Source organism: Ciconia boyciana, chromosome 2 (genome assembly GCF_034638445.1).
Source record: "Ciconia boyciana chromosome 2, ASM3463844v1, whole genome shotgun sequence".
In the NCBI taxonomy this organism is placed as follows: domain Eukaryota; kingdom Metazoa; phylum Chordata; class Aves; order Ciconiiformes; family Ciconiidae; genus Ciconia; species Ciconia boyciana.
The window spans coordinates 160,064,053-160,079,683 of NC_132935.1; the positions used below are offsets into that span (position 1 = coordinate 160,064,053).

The following is a 15,631-nucleotide window of genomic DNA, read 5'->3' on the forward strand; positions in this document are numbered from 1 at the left end:
GAATAAATTGCTTTCCACAGCCAAAACTTGTAATTTCTTACCTTTTTCTCTATGCAGTTGAATTTTACATCCCATTCCAGATGAGAAAACCCCGTCCTCAATTAAATTTATGTATAAAGTAGCAAAACCCTTCTATCCAGATCTTCTTTCTGTTTATCTTAGAGGAAATCAGTGGCAGTGCCTGTGCTGGTTTATGAAACAGAAGCGTAAGCCCATATTTTATCATGAAAATGACAGTAGGAGTGACCTTGCTGCAGCACATATTGCTTTTTCGACAGTGTCTAGAGGAGATAATCTAACAGCAGTCTGCAAAGCATCATGTTTCCTTAGATCCTGCTACAGTAATTCAATCATGAGCATATAAAATTAGATGAAAAAGAAGGTAACTAGCCTTCTGGGACTGAGTGATTGCAATAAATGTTGCCTCCTGACAGTAAGCATTACATTGTCCTCTTGAAAGAGAGGTTACCTTTTATTATAGCATACTTCTCTCATTTCAGTCTGTGCCAGGTAGCACTGCTGTTAAGCATAGTCTGCAGGACAGCAAAAAATCCTTTAAGACAATTATATGCTGCCTCTAAGGTAGCAAAGCAGTGAGTAGAAAACTTCCAACTCTTGACGTCTGGGACCAAATGAGCAATGCTAGACCTTTCTTGTTTGTCTTTTTTTTTTTTTTTAAAGATGTCTGTTTTCCCTTTCCTTTGCCTTTCGTTTAAGTATCACAGTGTACTTTATAAGCATTGGTTGCTTAATCAAATCTTACAAACCTTGCCATCCATTTTAGAATGGTTAAGCGGAGCCACAGTCATGTCTGTGTCTCTAAACTCAGCAAAGTTTGCAACTGAAGATCACAATGCAAAGTTAATAAAAGGAATAGAGTGAAACTGAGGTATGGTAGAGGTTAAATTGTTTTCAAGCCATAAATATTTGCCTATGCATTTGTCCTGTAGAAAGCTGAGAAAATACAATTTTTTTTTAATTATTACAGGCTTGATCAAAGTAAAATCTTTTGTTTAGCTACCTTTGAAGATACATATGGGTCTGACATAAAGTCATACACCAGTTACTGCTACAAACACACACTTTTATAGGCAGACGCAGAGTATACAGCAAGACCTGAACTCTGCGTGCTTTTATACAACGTAGATGGAGAAGAAAGCACCAAACAGCAATAGGTACTGTCTGCCACTGTCTGGTCATTAACATCGACTGCAACTGTGATTTTTTGGGGAAGCAGAGGTGGGAACTCTTGGCAGAAGCCCTTGGACAGCAGACGTTGTAAGACAAACACTTGTCATAGAATCGTAGAACCATAGAATCACAGAATCGTTTTGGTTGGAAAAGACCTTGAAGATCATCAAGTTCAACCATTGACCTGGCACTTGCAAGTCCACCACTACACCATGTCCCTGAGCACGATATCTACATGTCTTTCAAATACGTCCAGGGATGGTGACTCAACCACTTCCCTGGGCGTGGAACACAACAGCTTTACCCTAGTTGTGTGACCAAAGTCTGAGGGGACGATTACTTTTATCCAGAAGTCTGCATTTCAGCCAGAACAGATGTTTCCTCTGACCTGACCCACATCAGCTGTAACAGGACCCAAAGGGAGTTGTCTCTTCTGTAAATGTACCCATAGCAAATATCTGAAGTTAGATGGATCCTACACAAAATCTGCTAAAAATAAATGTTGTTCCTGTAAACTGCTTGAAAGCAAAGGAGTTGAAAAACCTCTCACTTTCAGTTAAGTAAATAAGGAATAACTCCACAAAACGTAATGGACTGATATTTTTATAAAATCATTGAAAATGGAAATCCTACCAAGTTCTCTGTATTTTCTCATGTATACATATTTTGCAAAGGTATCTGAATGGAGACATTGACATTAGGTCCATAGTACAAGCTGTGCTGTATTTGTGCTACACTGAGATTACAGTTTGAGAATTTAGTCCTATATAATGAAAATTCAGACAAAGATATATTCAGCAGATATAAGCAGATCTAACTCTAATGACCTTATAATGGAGGTATTGTTTACAGCAGCTGAGAATCTGGCCCACAGTTTGTTATGCAAAATCATTATCTTGTGTACTTGGATTAATGTACACAATAATAAAACCCATTAATCTCTTCAAGTATCACTGCAGGTTTTTGTGAATGAGATATAATGTAATACAAACATATCACCTCATAACTGTTGATAAGACCCTTAGAAACCTTAATCTTGTTATTCATAAATGCTTCTAATTATGGTAAAACAATTATCTTGGTGTAAGGGAAATGGACACTGTCTCTAGTAGGTATTGACAGCTTTTCTTGAAATGAAAACAAGAAAAAAATACAGGGTTTTTCTTGTAAAGAGACAAACTTCATAAACTTAATAACATTTACTACAGAACTGAATGTTTAGCGGAAAATTACATTTTTCTGCATATGTCTGCCATAATTATAGGCTCAGAGATTTATACGTAGTCCATTGAGTTAATTAGTCTGTCGTACCGTCAATACTATTTCACTGTACTGTATTTCAAGCTATTTTTTTTTAGAATACCTATAAATGACCCCAAAATACAGTCTATCTTTCCTTCTTGGGGCAGAACACGTTTTTACAAATGTCCATGTCCAGATGTTTTTCTTGGTATCAAGTTAACCATTCTACTTCTCCACTTTATCTTGATTATCCTGGTTATTTCCCATTTTGCCATCTCAAATACTTCTTCTTTATCCTTGGTGTTCACCACAAACAGTTACTGGCACCAGAGAATATTTGCCAGTCAGAGAAGGGGCAGTCTGTGCATTGCCAAACAGACTGCTGACGTTCAGCAGAGGAAGTACTTAAAGCTGCTGTACAAGAGCTACTTTTTTTTATGTTACACATGTTTGTTTGTTCCTGAGCTGTTGAAAGTAAGGCATTTCTTGTTGGCTTGCTGCTTTGCGATAGTTGCTTTAAAGGGCCTGCAGCCATTTGAGCAGCTTCAGCCATAGCAGCAGATGACCAGGAAGAATAACGCTTGCCACGGGGGGCTGCAATCCAGTTCTGCGTGCATGCATTGTATATGTGCATTTAGGATAATTAAGCAGAATTCAATTACATAGGATTAAATGCTATGGAGTTCTGCATTTATTCTTGACAGAGCTGGAGAAAGCTGACTTTTACAACTCTTCTCCTGAAATGCCCTATATCCTTAGCCCTTTGGATACTGTAAGGCATTTTCAACACTAGAAAACTCTGTCAGACCTATAGATTGCTCCAAGCTAAGGGAAATTTATGATGAACAAGCAGTGAAACACTAGATATTCTGTACTCACACTGTCCATTAGGTAGCTTTCTGCAAACTGCCTTTTCTTGGCAAACTGCCTTTTCATTGTAAGTTATTTACTTTGAATCCCCCTGCTCACAGCACTGGTACAAGTGGATGCATTTGGAACTCAGTCCCAGTCACCCACAGCTAATCCCACCACGCTGGTTTATCTCTCACAAACTTTCTGAGGTTTTATCTCCTCTAGGTTTTGCTATTACTTTAACTTAAGGATGCTTGGAGTGGCTAAAGGAATCTATCTTCAATAGTCGGATATGCACAGAAAAAGGTTGCACACATCTGCTTTCTAGTTAAAAATAAAAATACACAAAAGAAAAAAAATGTTAAGAATAAAGCTTTAAAAGCAAAGTGACCCAGATATTTATAGGCAGTCTTTCAAAGCTGCCCACAGGTATACAGGATATCTAAAGATATCAATGCTGGCTCTAAATCCTATCCTTAGGCACAACAACTGCAATAAGAAAACCCAACATACCTTCACATGTCAGTAGGAAGTATTCCAGATTGTGACTGAAGGATGCACTGAAATAAGTACAGTTTTCAATCAGATCACAAGACAGACACCGCCTGTTGAAGTTTCCATTTGTGCTTGCACTGAAAAAGTTAATACAAGTCCATGAAGGTCACTGAGCAAATGTTATCTGGAAGCAACATTACTTGAACCTTACTGTACTGTAGAATAAGAAAATAAATATAATATGTCCAGCATTAGTAAGAGACAAAGTATTTCCATTTGGTTGAGTTTAAATAGCAGTAATGGCTTTTTTTTTGTCTGAATGGAGAATATATAAAAGGATACTGATGTCTTTTTTGCAAGGTCAGGTGGTTATGAAGGAAGGTATAGTTTTTAAAAGAAAATGATGGTTGCATTTCCACAAGAGGAAGTAATAATTCGATGAATGAAGGCATGAAACAATGGAGCGGTATTTCTACACCTACTTACATTATAACAGACAATAAAGAGTTGGAATTGCTTTCTTTAAGTTTCTTACTGGTTGCCTCACTGGTCCAATTTGCTAGCAGCTGCCTCAGAGGCCAAAGCCCTTTTTTTGGGTTTAAATAGTTGCTCTTACAACAGCCAAGTAGAAAGAAAAGATTGTGTTTAGAGGTCTGTTTTTTGAAGAAGGTAATGTGGCCTGTCCATATGCTCAGAAGTGTTTTGTAAGAGTCTACTGTAAGTTGAAGAATGAATTACAGATTATTAGCAAATAATAAATAACATTTTGCACTGCTATAGCATTTTGAAACTTCAAAATGCTTCAAGAATATTAACTAATAGGTATGTCCAGTATTACTGTAAAGCAGATTAGTGTTTTTGCTACTATTTCAAGGTAGAAAGAGATGAGGCTGAACAACCTCTTTCAAGCCATAGAGACTGAACTGAGTAGGTCTTGAGTTGTTGTTTAGGCTCAAGTCATGTCTCTGGCTTAAATCCTGTTTACAAGCTACTAAATCAGACACAAAAAGGAAAACAAAAAACAAAACCCAGATCTTAATCTGATATAAGCTGTCAGAGCTCCAGTGGAGTTCTGTCAATGAACACATGCCAAGGATGCTGCTGAGCTGACACCCTTGGGCTGGGATTAGAGATGGTCAAACTACCCAATGCAGGAAATCAAATACCTGAAGTGAGGCCAAGACCACTGCGTAATCAAAGTAAGGTCAAGGACATGGAGATTTTGGGCATCTCTTTCCCTGTTGCCTATGTGGGGAGGTGAGGTTAATGAGGCACCAGGGTGAGTTGCATGCCAAGACGAGCGAGGGGTGGGAAGCACTTTGACTCATGCCAGCAGCTCTTGAGCAGCTGTGCCTGGACTCAGCTTTTAAAATGAGATTTTCTTCCCATTTCAATGGAAATGAATGGTCAATATAATTTTGATTGTTTTTTCTTCGAGAAAATAAACACTGAGCTGAGCTACTCTCAAAAAACTGTGGAGTGCAGTGAACAAGCATAGAGGTCTCAAAAGGAAAAAAATAATTCAATTACAGGTAATTTAGTTTGCTCTAGTTTCCTTCCCACTGAGGAAAAAAAGGTATGACATCATGTTAGAGAAGGAAAACATACTGACTGTCCCTTATCAACTGATGCTATCACCAGCTCTGCCTTTCGTTGCATGTGCTGAGATGACAGCAGAGAGATTGAGGAGAAAAATACGACAAATGGAATAATGATTCCAAAATGATTATTTAAAAGTTCGGGTTTCCTCCCCTTTGTAATCTGCTCCCACAATACTTCGCAATAGCTACACTACAAATAGCTTACTATACACCAGCCTTTTATTCATCATACAGTTACGGAGGACACTAAAGTCATCTGGAATTGCAGAAAAACATTTGTGAACATAACATATTGTTATTTCTTTTCAATTTCATGAAGAGGTGAGGTTCTATCAAATTTCCATGAAAACTGCTATCTAGAAATATAAAAACAGTTTATACCATTAGTTTAGGTAATTCTGAATTCTTTCAAGTGTTAAGCAGTTCTGTTGGAAAGTTTTGTGACAGTTTAGCAATCTTGAGACCAATTTAAAATTTTCAATAAAATGAGAAAATTGCTAAATGTAAAACATTTCCAAATGTCAAGCATTTTGTTCACCATTGTTATGCTGTTCTGTCTATTCCAGCGATACATTGCAAGATCTTGCAATGCCATTAAAGACAAACACATAAGAAACTGTTTCTATTGCAATCACTTATGTTATGATTCGCACAAGACTGAAAAAATGGGAGATTCTGTATGTGAAGTTAGTAAAGCACATACCTATATAAATGTCGCCTCCTTGGCAAATCTTCTGTGCTGTGGAAATAACTGGGAAAAAAAAAATAATCAAAAGGCAATTGTATCATTAGAAGGGTGTTTACAAGTATCTCAAACAAAAACAACTTCATTCACATCACCATTTTCCTGGTCTTGTAAAGGCAAGGAAAATTTAAGCTGAATTAGAAAAACATACAGAGGGACACATCACTGCAGAGGCTCAAGCAAGTATGTCGTAGGCTACACGGCAGTTAAAACAAGGATGGAAATGTTTGGGTCCTAGACTGGTCATGTCAGCAGATCAAAAAAAATAAATCAAGTGATGAAGTGAAAGACCTTCACAGTTTTACCTCAATATTTATGGCTCAGAATTTCCTTTAAACACCTTTCTTTTTGTCTCTAGAACCAGTTTTTACTTCTCTGACCACTTTTTATTCTTTGCCCAGATAGATAGCTAACCGGGGTCTGATACAAAACCCACTGAAACTCCCTCTTTGAAAAAGGAGTTGGACTTTCAGGAAGACAGAGTATGAAGCTGAAGAATACTTCATTGCCCTCGTTTTGTGCTGAGACTGTGGTGAATTCTTTCTGGCTAAACAACGAAAGCCCTGTGGTGTGGCGACAGCTTCTGAGGGCCACAGTGAGGTAGTTTTCTTGACCTTGGATCAGCGGATGTTGCTGGAGGTGGCCAATCTCAGTCCCACACGCAGGGTACAGACTGATCCCCCAGAAGCATTTCACGTGGATAACGACAGACTACAGGGGCAACTGTAGTGTCTATGTGGTGAATAATGCGTCAGGAAGGATATTCAGCCCAGCTGATCTGCTTCCAATGAGCTGCACTTGCCTAGATGTACATTTTGATTGCACAAATTGTACATGGTATTATCTGCTTGACTGGACAGTTAAAATGCAAATAAGACTTTGGTGCTAGTTTGCTACTTAGCTCTGCCAAGTGGTAAAGTCCCTTATATTGTAGTGAAGTTATTGGTAACTGAGGGCATTCAGAACCTGGAAGGAGCATCGTGCTCTTAATGATCATTCAACGTTTATCATATTCCAGAGTCTTTTTACTCAGCTTAAGAAACTGAGAGGTGAGAGCCTTGTATCTAGCTGAAACTTTGCCTGGAAAGGAATCTATATGGTATTTGATTCCAGAAAAACTTCCAAACATTTACTTATGTAATTTCTTGAAATGTATTTTAAAAAGTAAACATTTACAGAAGTTATTTTACAAGCATAAAGGGCAAGTATGAAGAAGGGTTTTTTTTGGTATTCTAACTAAATACTTTTTTTCTAATGCATTGATATTTTTGCAGGTCAATAAAGGATTCTTTCTAAAACTGACTGTCTAGGTAGTCAATGAAAATAGACTTCAGAGGTTAATATTAGAAGCTGCAGCAGGGGAAATCACTCCTCTACACAAATGTATTTAATAGTCACAGAAACAAAGGTTTGATCTATACAGAGAAACCCAAAATAAGACAAGATATATGGAATGGTGTGAGATGTTAAGCCAAAACAGTCGGCTTCTCCTGCTCTCTTATCCCCATCTCTGTATGCTCATACATTGCAGATGCATATACAACACCATTGTAACTAACCCCATAGCCCAGGGCTAAACAAGGGAAGACTGATTTGTCAGACCAAAGTTTACTTACATTTTATGCTTCTTTTCATCATATGCCAATATCTTTGTCACATCCCAATCGCCAGATGTAATAGACTGCAAGTTATCACTGCTACTATTGGGCTGCCAGAAAGAAGAGAGAATTACGTTTTTTATTCTTAAAAGAAGATATCTGAGCAAAGCTTCTCTTCTGAAAAAGGGAGCTCTTTGACTCCATTACCTATTAAAGATAAACTATGCACCTGCAATCTCCACCCTTCCCCCTGCTATTTCTGTGAATCTGCAGGCATAGAAATAATACAGTCAGAATCATCTTAACCACAACCCCACTGAAGATAATGGGATGAATTCAGCCCAGAACAGCTTCAAACACCTTCCTGTAATCCATCGTGCCCACGAGCTTCTGATTAATACTTTATGGCAGTGCAGGGATTTACTTACTTATGTACAACTAAGAAGGCATTAAAAAACCAAAACAAAGCAATGATATTGTTTGGAAAGAGACAGTTGACTGACCTTTTTCTTCTCAGTATCTCATTTGGAAATTCATGTTATCTTATGCCCAATAAATCATCACTGAAGGTTTTCTTTTATGCACAAGACCCACATTCTACATTTGCACCTTCCAGTCTCACTGGTACAAGCACAGATGCTACTTTTTATTGCTTTCTACTGCAGGTGAGACCCAAAGAAGTAGCAGCAAGTGAGTCACCTGTGATGACGACATGGCAATGTGGTAGAACTTCCCACGTCCTCCCTGGGGAATGGCTCGGACAAAGAAAAACTTCCGACCGTCCTTGGAAAAAATCGGCTCTTCATTCTGTAAACAGCAAATTTAATGGTATTACCATTAATTTGTTTATTTAAAATTGCTCAGTGCTTGCAAAACCCTGTGAAATTAATTCACAGTGAAATAGAGAGTGCTCTTTAACAGCCACCTGAGGCAAACAAAAAGCCCACTGAAAACTAGAGAAAGTTTTGAAGGTTATTGCTTCTTGCTCTCCAGAAAGCAGATACTTTTCAGCTGTGGGAAGACAGGGAGACAGGCAGCAAGGAGAGTTCCTTTGCTATAACGTCAATTCCCATTTGCAAAGCAAAAAGTGCACTTATACAGCTGACTGCTCGGGGCAGTTGGAATAAAGCCTTTAGAAATGGTTTGAACCTTGTTGGCACAAGTATGACAAACCCTGTTTACTCTGCTGGAAGAACTGATCTATTCCTGTCCTCAAGGAAACACAGCTAACAGCATCTAACTGCTGTCTTTTCCTACGCTCTTACAAATGCTTATTTCACTGAATTATTTACGAAGGGGAGGGTATCTTGCAAAACTGTCTTTGACACAGAGCTCCCAGCTGAACATGATGATTGACTTTTATTGGGTGACTAGAACTTTCAACCAGAGATAGAAGAGGCTCAGCAGAAGAAAATCAAACACCACATATGGCAAGCAAGCATTTCCTGGGAGGGTCTTTGTTTTCTTTTTGTACAGGAACCCCTAGGCACGTGGGAAGTCTGCACTGCAGGAGATGGTTGAACAGCAGATTACAAGGGAAAGCAGAAGGATGGTCCATACGGTGTGACACAGTAGCACTGTACCAAGGGAACTGGCTAGATGAAGGTCCTCTACTCTGCATCTTAAAACAAGAGCTGAAACTCTGCTGAACCTCTCCTGTGATATCACGCTTTTTTGGAGAGCGGCTGAGCCCGGCCTGCCCTGGGCTACCTTCATGGCTCCTTCTTCTTCAAGGGCAGTCAACAGAGAGACTTGCTCAGCCTCTTCTGGGCCCTCCTTTGGTTCAGTGTTTATCAAACACCCTGGCTTTCTGCTTGGCACATGTCAAGATACCACACTGAACCAGCGAGAACTTGATTCTACAGGGAGACTTATGGCTAATGCAGACAGCTACAGCAAAGAAATAAACATTTTTATTTCTTATAAGCTAACACATTATTCTTACTGTATGTTCCTTTGATCCCAGTTCTTTACTGATTAATTCTTTTCTACTATTTATCAGATTTATCAACACTGTATTAAGTGTTCAAACTGTTTGGTTTTCCTGTTATTTTCCCCTGCTTAGGTTTTCAGTATATTTTAAAACTTGCCCATTTACAGCTTGTTGCAGCTCTATGAAATAATGGTTTCATTTGTCGCTGACATTGTTCTGAAACTTGAAACATGAAACTCTATATTATTTCCAAATATCTTTCATGACAGAAGAAAACTCATTGAAAAAAAACTATGATAACTTGGGCAAACCTTCTGCTTGACAGGTTTTCCTTTACTGAGGTAAATAGCAATGAGTTCACCCTACATTTCTCTATCCATGCCTACTGCATTATATATTCCAGCAATATGTCTCTGCCAGGGAGAGCAGGCATTGTGCAGATTAGTTTGAGATTAATTCAGAATTACAGGGGAAGGAGGTACATGGCACGGATGACAGATGCGAGGCTTTAGCACTCGGCTGATGTTATGAGACAGCCTGTTTGCATGTTCCTGTTGCTGGAAAGACAACACATTAATACAGAACTTTGTTTAAAACCTTGACAGAGATCGTGACATATCCTGGATGGCAAGTGGGGGGGGAATGTCAGGCTGAAAGGCTTTTGGAACAGGATTTTATACTGTGGAGAGCTACACTGGGCATGCAATTAAAATATCCTGCATGTGATACAAACAGTTTGAGCCTTTGGCTGACTATTATTGACTGAATCCCACAACACTAGAACAGAAGAGCCCTCCTTGAAAATAACAGGAGATCAGTTTAATACTGGTAAAAGAAAATACTTTTCCTATGCAGCAGGTAGGGAATTTCTGGAAGTTTTTGCCACAGGAGGCTTATGGAAGCAGCTCGTATCAGAAGGCACAGAAAAGGATTGAACAAACTCATGATTCATTAACAGATCCTAAAGGGAATAGACATTGATATAGTCTCAAATGTCTGTAATCTTCCTATTGTAGATGGTGGTGAAATATGAGAGGACTGGACTGCGGAAAGCAGCCAGCTCACACACTGTCCTTAAATACCATCAGCTGCTGTGCCTGCTAAAGACAGAATGACAGAGCAGAGGAAGCAGCGGTGAGACTCAGTAGGGCACTTCTTAAGTCCTTATGGCTCTTCTTGTCTTTTTGCTCAGCTAGATCTCTGTATTTAGATGAATTCTACCCAAACAGTTAAGTCCAGTTTCCAGAAATTCCCTGCTTTGTGCAGATGAAGAACAAAGCTGTCCTCATGTCAGCTACACATAGCAATAACTCAGTGCTCTCAGACTCAGGTATAAGGGGAAAAAAAAATAAGGTAACTCTTGTATGGTTCCACAGCATCTTAAATTGAAGCTTAAATCTGACTAAGTAAGTGTGGCTCCCTGATCCCATTTGCCTTTCTGGGACCTGTGTGTACAGACAGTGGCCTGGTTCAGGAGGCAGATCTACTCAGAGCTGCTCACCTGCGATGGGTGATTGTCCCCAGGGTGGAGAAGGAAAGAAATAGGTGGTTGGAGCTGAGGAGTACCCAGTCAACCTCAGAGTTGAAGGAATAATCACTAAACAGAGGATGACCCTGTAGCTGGAGAAGGAATTGGTGGGACTAACCAACCTGCACCACTATCAGTAAAAGAAAGAGGCAGCGACTCCATTTCCAGCAACCTGTTTATTGCTGTGTATCAAAATGATACCACCAAAGACTTCAGCTTTGGTGGAAGAGATAAGGTGATGGGAGGCTGTTGGAGGGTACTGTGACTCCTGGAGGGATCAGTGCTGGAGTTCAGAGTTGTGCAACACAGGTCAGTGTATCTGCAAATGGTCAGGAGAAGAAGAAACCAAGGAGTGCCTCAGAGGCTTATCCCAAGTTTGGCAGAATCAGGATGAATGAGGGGACAATGCTAAATGTAGTCTGAGCTTCTGTAGGTCTTAGAGAGGGGCATGAATTCCTGGAGTAAGGAATAACAATTAAAAAAAAAAAAGGTAGAGTATATTCATTTGTGTTTGGAGAGGGGTCAGTGAGCATCACTGGATCTGCAGCCACCTGAGGAAGACTCCTCCAGTGAAAGAAGGAAAGGCAAGGTGCATGCAGGATGGTGGGGAGTACACAAGTGTCTCTGACCTTGAGGATTTGCATGATCAAACATACACTGGGACAAACATTTGAAAGAGAAATTACCCACTTTATGGTGGGTTGGAGCGTGTGAAAGCCACATGGACCCATAAGTACACGAAAACCACCCACACATTAACATGGGTCAAACGCTTATCATATTGCAGCACCACAGGTTGCAGCTCCAACCTGGTCTGTCTGTGCTCTCATGGTTCAACACACTCCCTGCCTCCTGCTCTTCTAGAGTACAGTGCTTCACACACTTTTGGCTAGGCTCCACGTATATCCTCACAGAAATCAGTGGGAAAACAGATTCTTTGAAATTTGGTTTTATTACTGACTGAGAATTATACTTCCATGAGAATTATGTTTTTCTGGTTCATCCTTGAGTTTTAAACAGGACACCAATTAATCTGAATAACCCAATCCCTCTCTAATCTCTCCTCTGATGCCTTTTTCTTTCCTCAGCAGAGCCTTCTTCCCTCTCTCTCTGATCCACCTTTGCCCAGATCCCAGAATTAATGATTTTGCTCTGTAGTATTTATTCTTTCAGGGAAAGATCCCAATACTTTAAGTGTCACAGGGCAATAGCTCTGATAAAGAGATAGGTGTGATGTAAATCCCTTTCACTCTTTGCATTTTGGTAAAAAGTTCATTGAAATCCAACAAAGTATTATAAATGTCCATCAGCATTGCTGTGGCAATGAAGTCACCTCCTCCTTTGGGTGCAGGGAGAAGATCTCTTTCCATTCCCTGCCACACCCAGCCCCTGGGTCAATGCTGAGCTTCATCCTCCATCCCTGTCCCCATGCTCATCTGTGGTTGGGTGCACCACACCAATGGCCATCTCTGAAGCCAGGGCACGTGCCACCAAAATACAGGGTCATCAACTGGAGCGAAGAGGAGAGGAGCCCATGCCTCTGGGTATCAATCCCCTCCACAGGATGAAATCAGGACTCTTCATTTAAGTGCCAAAGACTGTTTGTAACCAGAAGCTGCTTTGTTAGCTCTGGCAGATGAATTTGAGTATTTGAATTATGGGGCTTTGTGTCCTATTTCTGCTGCATCCTTTGTCTTTAGGGCAATATCAGGTCAGTTATGGGCTTCTTACATGACAACAGGGCTTTACAGGGTGCAAGAGTCAGTCCTGTTTGTAAGGTTCTCTGAGCATTGTTTTTATTTAAAAGAATCTCACTTCATACTGCCTATTAACTACATGTAAGAGAATCATTACTGGGTTATCATGCTGTCAGTTTTAAGACAAAGGAGTTGTAAAAGAAAAATGGTGTGAGGTTTTCAACATCTCAACCTTTTGATAGAGCAGAAGTCTTTATTTTCAGACTGAGGTGGTCTGAAACACTAGGGAAATAGGAGGACTGGAAAGAAAAAGTCAGCTCAAAGGAACTGTTATCAGGGGAGGCCAGCCAGCCCATGCAGGCAGTTTTGGAGGTTATATGTCTCTAAACAATTTTCTGGTAATCTCTTGGTCCTGCCGATGTCAATGTCAAAGCCCACAGCCTTTGGTGTAGTTGGAATTGCACCCTGGTTTATAATTAAATTTGTTCAGGCCACATTCACAATTAAACAAATAAGCCAATTAAAATGCCAGTAAAGTTTATCTTCAGCAGGTGCTCAGAAATGGTCTTATTTCTCCCTTGCTGACTCATTGTCTGTATATGACCATCACCAGCACTACTGGGAAATGGCTTCTTCACAAAAATTGAAACAAAATTGTTTACAGCTATAATTACTGTTTCAAAGAATTTGTATATTCAAGCAAAAGTATGAGTAAAGTTCAGTCTGGCTTTTATGCTCAGAAGTGCACAAGCAAATAAATAAATAAAAGCAAATATATAAGTAAAATATATAAATAAATAAAAACTTCCAAAATCCCTGGGCAGCTTCAGTGAACATGTGCCTGTTCTTATTTCTGCAAAAGGTTTGAAAATTCTGGTCGTACCATCTGACAAGGACTGAGAGACACTTTCTAGCAAAACCTGTATAAATACTGTATATTTCTCACTATACTTTGAGTAATTTTTCCTATTTTTCAGCTACACAGACAATGACACCAGTATTTGTCTTTGCCTGTGTTGGAGAGAGGCTCTCCAAAGTTTTTGAACTTGAATAAAATTAATTCATGAACCCAGAAGGGAACACAAGATCATTTACTATGACCGCCCATACACAGACTATTAAGTCTTACTGAGGTACTACTACAACAACAAAATTCTAATTCATGGGTCGTATGCCCTATCTCAGAACTCCCAGTATTTCAGACAGCTGTCATCCTTGGAGACTCCCTCATGTCCCTGGTGAGTATCTTCTGATATTGATGTTTTTCTCTCCTTGTCTCCTGCTCCCAGCCTAATGTGAAGTTTGCCCTTATTCCAAGAAGATCAGATGTACTTAAACTCCCAAGAAAAAGGTAAAGCTCTTGTATGGTTTTTGAACCAGGTGTATGGAGTACTTTGAAGGAGTATTTTAAAGAATTAGGCAAGCAATTACATTCCTTGGTCCTATTGATTTAAAATTGGGGTACTTCTTGAAAGGAGGTCTGGTCAATGGAGCATACAGAACAAGCTGGCCAACCAGGCAGTGGGTGTCTTCTTCAGGGTGGGATGAATCATGCTTAGGGTCCATTGACTGTGTGACCAGACTGCTCACCATACTGGCTGACTACAGCGGGGAATTGGGCACCTGGCTCATATGCGTACACTTATATTAAAATGTCTCAATCAAGGAGTCTTCATCTTGAGCTGAGTCACACTCCCGAGCTCCTTCAGTAGCTGCCTAATGTGCAATTCATCTCCTCCTTAAAGAGGTCAGGGGACTTGCACTAGCATTTAACATTTTCACATCATTCTCATAGACACACATGGCATGCAAATAAGTTTCCAGCAATCTGGATTAATGTGTCATAGAGTAAAAGGTAAATATAGAAAACACAATTATCCTAGTAATCATATATTCAGTCAAAACTAGAATTTTAAGTAATTTTGTTGTCAGAAATACAGACGAAAGAGCTCTGTAATTCCTCAGACTCTTACAAAAGCTTTTGAAGAGTAGTATCAAATGTCTCCAAAGTCCATAGCAAATGTTATCTTAGTTTAGTACTGAGATGTCTGACTCATTTGGCTGTAATGAACGTCCTTCTCTAACCTCAAACTATGTATATGATGTTTGGAGATGCAGTAAAACAAACTATATTTCCCTGGAGCAGGATTGTTAGAGACTGACAGATCATTTGCTACAGTTATTCAGGGCAAAGCACCATCTTTTAATGCCTGTCCATGTAGTAGGTAAATGACTAAAGAACCGCAGCAGCGTAAAATCACAAGTTCTACTATACTATGTTAATGGAGGTCCCAGTAAATAGCAGTGAAAGGATTAAAACTATAAATATATGAATCCTTTGAAGTACTTTTTTTTTTAAGATACAAAATATGGACAATTTAATTTTCTCTTGACTTGGCTTGTCTTTGAAGCTTTTGTTTTCTACTCAAGCCAACACTGCCCTTATGAATCTAAGCAGCATTTTTACTCTACACCTGAGTATACCAGCAAAAGATTATTTGAAATGCTTGGAGCACAAAACCTATTTCCTCTGTAAAATCAATTTTTATCTGGATCAGACATAGCCCTGTTGCTGTAGTACAGCCACTGGAACAGAAGAGATCATTGTTCTTGCTGTGAACTGATGTAATGCAGTTTCTACAGGTTCTTGGATCCTCTGAACAAGCTGTGACAAAAATGTGAAATGCTTTAAATCTGGACTTGGAAAAATATAGTGCAAGATCTTTATCTGACATGCTACTCCCTGTCT

At 39.5% G+C, this 15,631-nt stretch overlaps 1 protein-coding gene across 1 annotated transcript in view; it reads right to left on the minus strand.

The window, feature by feature from the left end:
* Window positions 1-15,631, minus strand: part of DPP6 (dipeptidyl peptidase like 6) — a 427,953-nt gene that overhangs the window by 32,951 nt on the left and 379,371 nt on the right. Inside the window, exons 13-16 of the mRNA XM_072851537.1 lie at window positions 8,424-8,531; window positions 7,743-7,834; window positions 6,085-6,132; window positions 3,799-3,917 (exon numbers count right to left, since the gene is read on the minus strand). Coding sequence (XP_072707638.1) covers window positions 3,799-3,917; window positions 6,085-6,132; window positions 7,743-7,834; window positions 8,424-8,531 — 367 coding nt within the window. The remainder of the gene's footprint in view (window positions 1-3,798; window positions 3,918-6,084; window positions 6,133-7,742; window positions 7,835-8,423; window positions 8,532-15,631) is intronic.